Source organism: Polyodon spathula, chromosome 42 (assembly GCF_017654505.1).
Source record: "Polyodon spathula isolate WHYD16114869_AA chromosome 42, ASM1765450v1, whole genome shotgun sequence".
Taxonomy (NCBI): Eukaryota; Metazoa; Chordata; class Actinopteri; order Acipenseriformes; family Polyodontidae; genus Polyodon; species Polyodon spathula.
Window position 1 is genome coordinate 139,669 of NC_054575.1, and position 9,378 is coordinate 149,046.

Consider the following 9,378-nt stretch of genomic DNA (forward strand, 5'->3'; position numbering starts at 1 on the left):
ACTGTCAGTGAAACTGTAGTGTACTCATATGCTTGCATTTCAGACACTGTTCAGCTCAGACCAGCTGCACTTTAAGATTTATGACACTCTGAACTTACCGAAACAGCGCTCCTGGGTGGGGTCTTCGGTACAAGTTTTTGAGCTGTTGGTTGCAGTTTTTTCCCTTTTACCTGTTAAAAATGAAGAACAGGTGTGCAAATTCTTTGAGTTCATTCAGAAGAAAGCAATTATAAAATGAAATATTTCCTTCTTTGAAGATTAACATTTGAAATCACCAAGAGTTAGGAGAGCCGTCATCATGCAATGAGAGAGAAATCTCTTCTGCATTTCTATCCCTGCTTCAATTATGTATGCAACATGAAATTATATCTTCTGAATGCAATCCATTTGCCAGATACTATGCAGTATACATATTCAAACACAGGAAAAGATGACATTAGGCTACTGTGAAGGGTCGAAATATTCATATTGTTCTTGTATTTTTCTGCACATTTTGATTAGTCATTAATTGGCTATGTTAACTGAGTTGTAGGTTGTTAAGTATGTGTATTGTGGTTAAAATATGAATAGAAATAATTGTGAAAGCAAATATTTGTTCTAAAATAATGCTAATAATTAAAATAACTTCCCTTAAAGAAATATATCAAAAACTGTATTGTGGTAATTTAACCATTAAAAGATTCAGAGACCAATACACAATGTCTGCTGTCCTAACAGAAGACACAGATTAAGGGTTATTCACAGAATAGCATATTTAAGATTATTAATGCCTAACACCTGTCTAGATATACTTCTAATGTGAACTTATTAATGGGAGATAAGGGAATCCATGGATAGTGCTAACTGGGGCATGCAGCCAGTATACTGATCTCTGAATGTTCCTTGTTTGGAGCAGCGTCAATCATTCTGGACAGAAGCAAGACGTTACCTGAACAGACAATGTCCTCCACATCCCTGTCCTCACAGCTGTTCTGTCCCCAAGGCGAGGACGGACACTGCCACAGTGAGGAGTCGTGCTTTTTGCATTTAATATTATCAAGCCATTTGAGAGCAGAGCTCGTTTCAGACTGAGGTTTAATAGATCCGGTCTCTCCGCAGTTCAGATGACGGCATATAAATGTTGCCGCGATTCCTCCCATTCCATTGCTGCAGACAGCACCCCAGGTGCCATTGTAGAAGACCTCTGGCCGTCCCGCACAGTCAAACTCAGCACTAACCAGTCTAAGCTGCTTGAACTCTGTTGAAAAAAATATATACCATGTTTGTTTTACAGCACAGCTAAAGGTTTTTACCTTAGCAGCCAACAGCATCTGCATATACAGCACTCAGAATTAACTGTGTTTTTAATTTCTATGATTAAACTAACTTTATTTGATAGTAAGTTGTGTCCAATAAACCAGAAAGGTACATCTTAAAACAAGAACTGTACTTCTACGTTTAGGAGTGAAACAAAAAAAGGATTTCATCGTTTGAATTTCAAAATGACAGGCAAAACACCCACCTGTTCTCTCTTGCTTTCCAAGATCCTTAAGCCTGATATCTGTTATTAGCTGCTGCTGCTATTTCACGTATTGTTACTATCATATATTCTGCACTTTCCACTGTATTTAATGTACTATTTCATGTATTATGCTACTATCATGTATTATGCACTTCCCACTGTATATCATGTATTATGCATTTCTCTGTATTTGAAGTATTATGGATTTTCTTGTATTTACTGCATCTTGTAAAGCGCTTTGCGATGTGTTCCACTATGAAAGGTGCTATATAAAATAAAGATGGATTCTCAATATATCTGCTGAAAACCTACACTTTCTTACAGGATAATTTCTTAATTAAGCTCACAGGTTTTTACATTAACAATGATAGGTATTTTTTTTTAATAAACTGGTGTTTTTGAAGTGTTTGTGATGTGGCTCTTGTTCTCTTATTAGATATGATCGACGCAGGCAGAATAGGAAGCAACAGGTGTATTACAAAATGATAATATTACTGATTTTGAGTGTGTTGTACAGTATGCTTGTAAAAGACAACAAGGAGTGAGTTATCAGAGTCGTGTACCTGACAGAACCCTGCTTATTCCTTCAGTCCATGTGCACAGCCCTGTAGTAAGCTGTAGTGATAGTGTGTTACTGGATCCCTGTGCACGGCCCTGCTCAGTCCCCAGTAGTTAAGCTGTAGTGATAGTGTGTTACTGGATCCCTGTGCACGGCCCTGCTCAGTCCCCAGTAGTTAAGCCTGGCTGTCAGTCAGTCCCCAGTAGTTAAGCTGTAGTGATAGTGTGTTACTGGTGTGCACAGCCCTGCTCAGTCCCCAGTAGTTAAGCTGTAGTGATAGTGTGTTACTGGATCCCTGTGCACAGCCCTGCTCAGTCCCCAGTAGTTAAGCTGTAGTGATAGTGTGTTACTGGATCCCTGTGCACGGCCCTGCTCAGTCCCCAGTAGTTAAGCTGTAGTGATAGTGTGTTACTGGATCCCTGTGCACGGCCCTGCTCAGTCCCCAGTAGTTAAGCTGTAGTGATAGTGTGCTACTGCAGTCCTGTACCTGAACACATGACACCTGCATCCTCCTTGTGTTGACAGTCGTGTTGCCCCCACCCTTCCGAGGCACACTCCCACAGAGCTGATTCGTTCCCCTGACAGCGCAGCTCGTCCAGCCAGATGGGTCCTGTTCCCTGTCCGAAGGAGGCTGTGGCTCTGAGGGCTGCCCCGCACTGGAGCTGCTTGCACACCACCTCTGCGTCTGCCAGGTCCCAGGAGTCATCGCAGACCGTCCCCCAGGAGCCATTGTGATAAACCTCCACCCTCCCAGCGCAGTCACCTCCTCCCCCAACCAGCCTGAGAGCCATGTGATCTGGAGGGGAAGAATCATCAGGAACCGAGAATCAGTGTCAGGCTTCTAGAATCAAAGTCAGGCATCTAGAGTCAGGCGTCTAGAATCAGTTCAATGCAGCACAGTCATACAGCCTGAGAGCTATGCGTGTCTGTATGACTCCACCTATTGGATCATTCGTAGAGCCGGATAAAGCAGGAAGCTAGGGAAAGTAATGTGTTGTGTTTTTAACCCGACAGCCTGTTCAGTAACATTTTAACTTCATCTATTAAGAAGTGTCTCTGCTTAGCTTTGTCACCTCTCTAGAACTCACGCCCCACAACAGCAAGCGATATGCAATTCATGGATAGCCTTTTTACCAAGCGATTGGGCAGGCGTGTAAATTGATTAATTTAGTACCACCAACATCAGGGTTTAGACTGAATCCAACCCAGATTTCTCAGAACATATTCAGTGTTATTCACCCTACACTGTATCAGAGTCCTCGGTACATATGCAATGCTATCCACCCTACACTGTATCAGAGTCCTCGGTACATATGGAAGGTGATTCACCCTACACTGTACCGGGGTTCTCAGTACATATTCAAGGTGATTCACCGTTTATGTTGTGCTGTGTTGCACTCACCAGTGCAGAGCACGGCCGCGCTGTTACTGCTGTTGCAGGGGACTTGCTGTGGAAGGCTGCAGTTCCTCAGGTGGGTCTCGTCCCCGCTGCAGTGGATACCTGTCAGACACACGCCACTGTGACCCGCCCCGTATCGAGAGGAGTTAGAGGCTGGGATCACAGAGCCGCAGCCCAGCTCTCTGCACACCACCGAGGCCTCTGTGCTGCTCCAGGAGTCGGGGAGAACTCTCCCCCACATCCTGTTGTAGTAAACTTCCACCCGGCCTTCACAGAGCCCTTGTCCACCAAGCAGCCTGACTGGACCTGCCTGAGCTGGAGCAAGGAATCAGAGACACAATCGCACCATGTGGAGCTGATACATTAACTGGCAGGTACAATAATCACACAATGTAAACCTACACATATCTGGTTACTTACAACTGTACAAGGTTATTGTAGTTTTAATTTTAAAATGTCTATGTCCTATTAAAAGTCAAAATCTTTAGGGGCATATTATTAAGCATTAACTAGTCATCTGAGAGAATAAAATACAAGAATATATTCTTATTTTTTTACATGCACAAAAGAACACGCTGCTTATAAAGGTAGATTATTTTTTAGTCAGGACAACTAAAGGAGAGCACTGTGCCCAAGTAAAGGTTAATAAAGGCATGCATTCAATTGTGATCTTTTTAAAGCAATAACTACGACTGACCTGCACAGATAACTCCTGCATCATTACGATGACTGCATTTACTATGTCCTTGCGTAGAGATGGGACACTTCTGTAACTCAGTCTCGGTGCCTTCACAGTCGAATATATCGGACAGTACAGGGCCACTGCCTTCCCCAAACTGGGCCTGTCCTGGGACAGTCACAGCGTACCCACAGTTCAGCTGCTGGCACAGAACTGTGGCGTCCTGCAGGTCCCAGCTCTGATCACACACTGTGCTCCACTTGCTGTCGTACTTGAGCTCCACTCGACCAGAACACCGGTCACGGCCATTGACCAGCCTGGCCTCAGTGTACCCTGCAAGCAGGACAGGGGTATGAATGGGGTTCAATTGTAAAAGATTATAAGTTCATTTCATTGCATAAGAGATACTAGGTTATGCTTTATTACATTTATTTGAACATCTGAAGATTTGTCATTTATATCCTTTATATACCTACCTGAATGCAAACTGGGTGTGAGAATTTCAATTCTTGGTCAGTAATCAGTGATACAGAAACAATAGGCACTCATGTGAAAACGTTAGACCACTGTGTACATTAATTAGGCATCTTAAACAACGTCTAAAAAGTTTTCTCTTACTATTTTAAATACATTGCATATGTAGCCTATTAAAGCCATCAATTAAATGTTCCAGTGGTTTGATTTAATATGCAAAACCAATCAAAACTACAGAAGCAATGGGGTGTTTGAATAAATGTGCACACTACTGTACATAAAATACATAGTTCTTACTGTGCTCAAGTAAAACCTGGACTGGATCACACAGACATTGTGGAATGGGCTTTCATAAGTCATAAACATCCATAAATGAAAAAGAAAATATACCAGCGTTTTTTTTTATATTCATCTCGGCTAACAATAAGTGGAGGCTTAACTCATAGGGGCTGGTCCCTGGTGGAGCTGTAATTATTGTGGCTTGTTTGTGTGAAATGGAAAGAAATAGCTGAGGCATTTGCATGCCTGTGAAGCACACTATAGCAAGCGTGTTTAAAAAGTGTTGAAGTTGCCTACCAGTACAGATGACGCTGACGTCGTGTGCGTGTGTGCAGTTTTGCTGCTCAGTCTCTGCGGTTTGGCAGTAGGCTAGGTTTTCTTCATTGCCCTGGCACAGGATCTCGTTTGCCCATATTGGGGTTTTACTGTCTCCAGGGTGGGCTCCAGACAACACAGCTTTGGAAATGCCACAGTCTAGTTCCCTACAGACAACATCTGCATCTCTGGAGTCAAAAGACTTGGAACACACTGTGCCATAGACTCCACCCCGGTTCACTTCTAAACGACCATGGCACAGTCCACCAATTATCTTAGCTGTTTTCCCTGGTGAAAGAAATGTTTACATTTAAAAGCCATTGCAAACCATTTCTGTTTCCTTATCCATATTAAACATTTGAATTGTTGCTAATAATTTACAGTATCCCTGCTTACCTGAGCTACAATGTACAAAATGGTCCACTTGGAACATTTGGAAAATTGTATTGAGATACTAAACCTACCAAAACATTTCTGAAAATCTACTTATTTGTATTGCGAAAAGAAAGCAAAAAACATCAAATCGTTTTGTTTTTCTGGGCGGGGGTAATACATCTTGAATCTAATGTGCATAAACACACAGCACACATTTCCTGATGTTACTGCACCAGCTGTGGTGAGGAAGAACACGCCTGTTATCACGTCTCTTGTATTTCAACTATATAGAGATATTCTTACCAGAACATGTTTCTCTGACAATGTTAGGACAGGGATTTTTGACTTTTTTGTCAGATTTACAGTATCTCAAGGCAGACTCTGTCCCATCGCAGAGGGCCCCACTCAGCAAGATGATGCGATTCTTGTTCTGCACAGTATACCATGTTAGATGACTTCCACATCCTGTCTGTCTGCACACAACACTGCCATCATTAGAGCTCCATGAATTTGTACAAACTGATCCCCACTGTCCGTTCTTGAAAATCTGCACAATTCCATCACAGCGGTTCCCTCTTTCCACAAGCCTCAAATCATCGCCACCTAAAGGGAATCAACTTAATCAATCAATTAATGGCAAAAATGGAAAACCTGCAAATAATCCAGAAATCAGTAACAGCTGTTTAGAACAGATCCAGTCTCTGCAGCAGGGCTGCATTGCAGAAACCCATTTCTGAGCGCAAGATGAAGAATCAGTAATGTGTCCTCTCAAGTGATTGTGCTCACAGGTGCTGCCGCTCGGTGCGGGATATCTGCCCTCTGCAGCCGATCTCCTAGAACTCATCTCGGACTGCGGGTCTCCCAGCCTCCCTGCGCGGAATACTGCCATCCACATTCATTTCCTATGCTGGAGGATTTTCGATGTTGTTATTTTAATGCGACGGTACATGCTACAATTATATGGATTTTGTCTGCAGCTGAAAATACTAATTTGATTTACCTAATGATGCATACATATTTTACAGCATGTACAATATATCTAGGGCTTTGATTTCTGGTTTTAACCGATAAAAAAAAACGATAAAAAACAACCACCCACCCCATGCACCCGATACAAAAAAAACTGAAATCGGTGTACAGCCAATAAACACAGGAAGAAGAGTGGCAAAGGTTTACTCAATTCACTTTGACCACCCCTTTCCAATTCATAAAAATATTACTACAAAAAAAAAAAAAACTTTCCCAATGCAGCTGGGCAATGTCCCGCCTTCCTGACTTGTATCTGTCATTGATTCGTTCTGAATACTTTAAACCCGCCCCAACTACTGAGTGGCAGCACATTCCTACATTTCTATTGGAGACTCTGCTTGCGAGATTTAAAACGAGATTATAATTAGAAATGGAGGTTTGTTCACGAAATTTAAAACTGTATTACAGTTAAGATACGGAGGATTTTAAAACTGAATCGCAAATTATGGCGAAATTTAAAAAATATGCCTACACACAATAGAGAACAACTACACTAATAACAATTTTGAATGCAGTACATCGTCAGAATGCGGTACCCGTACCAAAACTCGACACGAGTATCATCAGAAAATGGTACGCTCTCAATGCTGTGATTGACTACGTCACAAATCATTACTAACAAGGCAAACTGTAGTTCACCCACAAAATCGATATATGTTTACAATTTTAGATCACCCAATTTGTTGCTCATCAGTTAAAGTCACATACCTTTGCTGAATTGTGAAAAAAATGATATTAAAAAACACTTTAAGAGCCAAACTCAATACATTGTACCTCTTTCAGACGGGCGGTTCATTGATTTCTGAGCTAAAATCATTTGAGCATGCTCGAGCAAGTTGAAAAGCACAAAGCACCTCTCCATCCCAATAAATACCTACAATCCTAAATAACACTCAAATAATAAATAGACCTAGGCCTTGCTTGTTGTGTTCTCAGACTTAGCTGATACTTTACTATGTAGGCCTACTCTACACAAGTAACCCCCATCACAATAATTCAAAAATAACTAGTCAACTATTGAATAAACATAGTTCCGGTATGCAAGGTTGTTTCATTTCATTTTTGCTTTATTATTTTTCAATAAGTTAATCAATAAGGTTAATGTTGCAGCCCTGAATCAGTGGAATTTGGAATGTGAATGACTGTAAGAAAATATGACTAGTTGCAAAATGTTAACTCCAGCTGACTGGCCATGCAGAATGAACTTCATAAGAAAATACTGAAAACTGAAATAAGAATGAACTAAGCATGTTGTTATTGTTATAGCTACAATCAGAGACTCAAATTGTTACATTTTTGTCTAGTTACATTTCAGTTACATACAGGGGTTTGCTGTCTTCTAAGGGGGTGATGTAAGGATACGTGCAAAGTGATTTGCGGGTGCGAAACCCCCACAATGCTGCCGTAAATCGTGTTTAGCAGCCGTCGCTAAAAATGCGGCGTAAGAAAGGTGTGACGTTTTCACCTGGCGTTCTGCACCCACTATCAAATTTACACTTTGCCACCATTAATCCATTGCAATTATATTGAAATGCATTCAATGAAGAAAAGAGCAGCCGCTATGTGTTCTCTGCACTGAGCCTCTGGATCCTTTCAGACCACAGTTGGCATGTCTGGAGGGAAAGCCAAATCCACCTGTTCCAGACTGCTGGGCACATTTCTGGATGTCATGTTGAAAAGGGCAGGCCAGTACATATCATTTCCTGAGGATACTCGCATAACTGATGTTGGCTGCAGGTTTTTCCAAACAACTATGTTTCATGCCGAGTGACCTCAGGTGAAAAGACTCCCAGCTCCTTCACAGAAAACATTTCCCCGTGAGCCAAGACTTACGCTGATGTATGTTTTCATTTTCCACAAATGTCATAGAGCGACTGCTCTCTATACTCCTACAAGTGCAGCCTCTAAATAGACCGGTGAGACCCTCGTTATCATAATAGAGGATCATTATTAGTGCGTGTTAAATAATTTGCATTGCTCTTAAGCTTACATAGGGTGCAGTGCAAAATAATCGGCTGGCCGCAATGCAATTGGAATTTTGCATCTGCAATTATTTGCACTGTGCCTATACTTCCAACACCCTCTAAATCTCATGCCTTGAAAAGTAGAGGAAACGTACCCTATAATTGTGGTGCTGGTATCACTATAGCAGCTGTTAGAAAGTAACACAGACTATAATAACGGTGTGCAATTATTCAATGCTAACAATGCACAGAACTGGATCTGCTAGAGATTATCCCAGTGAGCATATTTTTCAATTTAAATTTTTTAAATTTCAAAATGTGATCGGGATAATTTAGATTCATTTTTCTTTTGGGTTAGCAGACGACTGCGCTTTTAATCAAGTTTTTGTGGTTGTTTGTTTCAAAAAGAGATCAGAATTAATCCTAGCTAATGTATATTATAACTGCATTTTTATATTCAACATACACTGTATGCTTATTTTTTTAATAGTTTTAACGTTAATACACATGTTGCCAAAACTGAATTATATTCTCAAGTGTTAATTGAATTCATTCCAGTATATCTAAACGCACTGAATATAATGTATTGACTACATGTAAAGTATTAAGAACTGTTACTTCATTTGGGATAAAGTGTTTTCTAGGAAAATGGATTAAAAATCTGGATAATTTTGTATTTGATAGCAAATTAAAAAAAAATAAAATCTGACCTAGCAAATAAGCTGAACTTGATTTTGCTGCATAGGTGTTGGTGGCAGAATAGCTGTTATTTTAAAAAGAAACAAAATCCTACCGCTGACTGAT

The 9,378-nt window shown here is 40.9% G+C and overlaps 1 protein-coding gene across 1 annotated transcript; it reads right to left on the reverse strand.

Moving 5' to 3' along the window:
- Positions 1-596: 596 nt before the first annotated feature.
- Positions 597-6,470, reverse strand: LOC121305174 (scavenger receptor cysteine-rich type 1 protein M130-like). Its single transcript, XM_041236719.1, has 6 exons — positions 6,368-6,470; positions 5,189-5,494; positions 4,157-4,471; positions 3,463-3,774; positions 2,548-2,856; positions 597-1,237 (listed from the first exon to the last, which is right to left on the reverse strand). The coding sequence occupies exons 1-6, from the start codon at positions 6,468-6,470 to the stop codon at positions 840-842; spliced, it is 1,743 nt and encodes a 580-aa protein (XP_041092653.1). The 3' UTR covers positions 597-839.
- Between the last annotated feature and the right edge of the window lie 2,908 nt (positions 6,471-9,378).

Bases quoted from the DNA above. Each gene is read 5' to 3' on its own strand.
- LOC121305174 (XM_041236719.1), bottom strand. From the start codon at position 6,470: ATGGCAGTATTCCGCGCAGGGAGGCTGGGAGACCCGCAGTCCGAGATG. The intron at 5,495-6,367 runs GTGAGCACAATC...TTCTTTCACCAG, and splicing joins CGCACCGAGCGGCAGCACCT to GGAAAACAGCTAAGATAATT. The intron at 4,472-5,188 runs GTAGGCAACTTC...TCCTGCTTGCAG, and splicing joins CGTCAGCGTCATCTGTACTG to GGTACACTGAGGCCAGGCTG.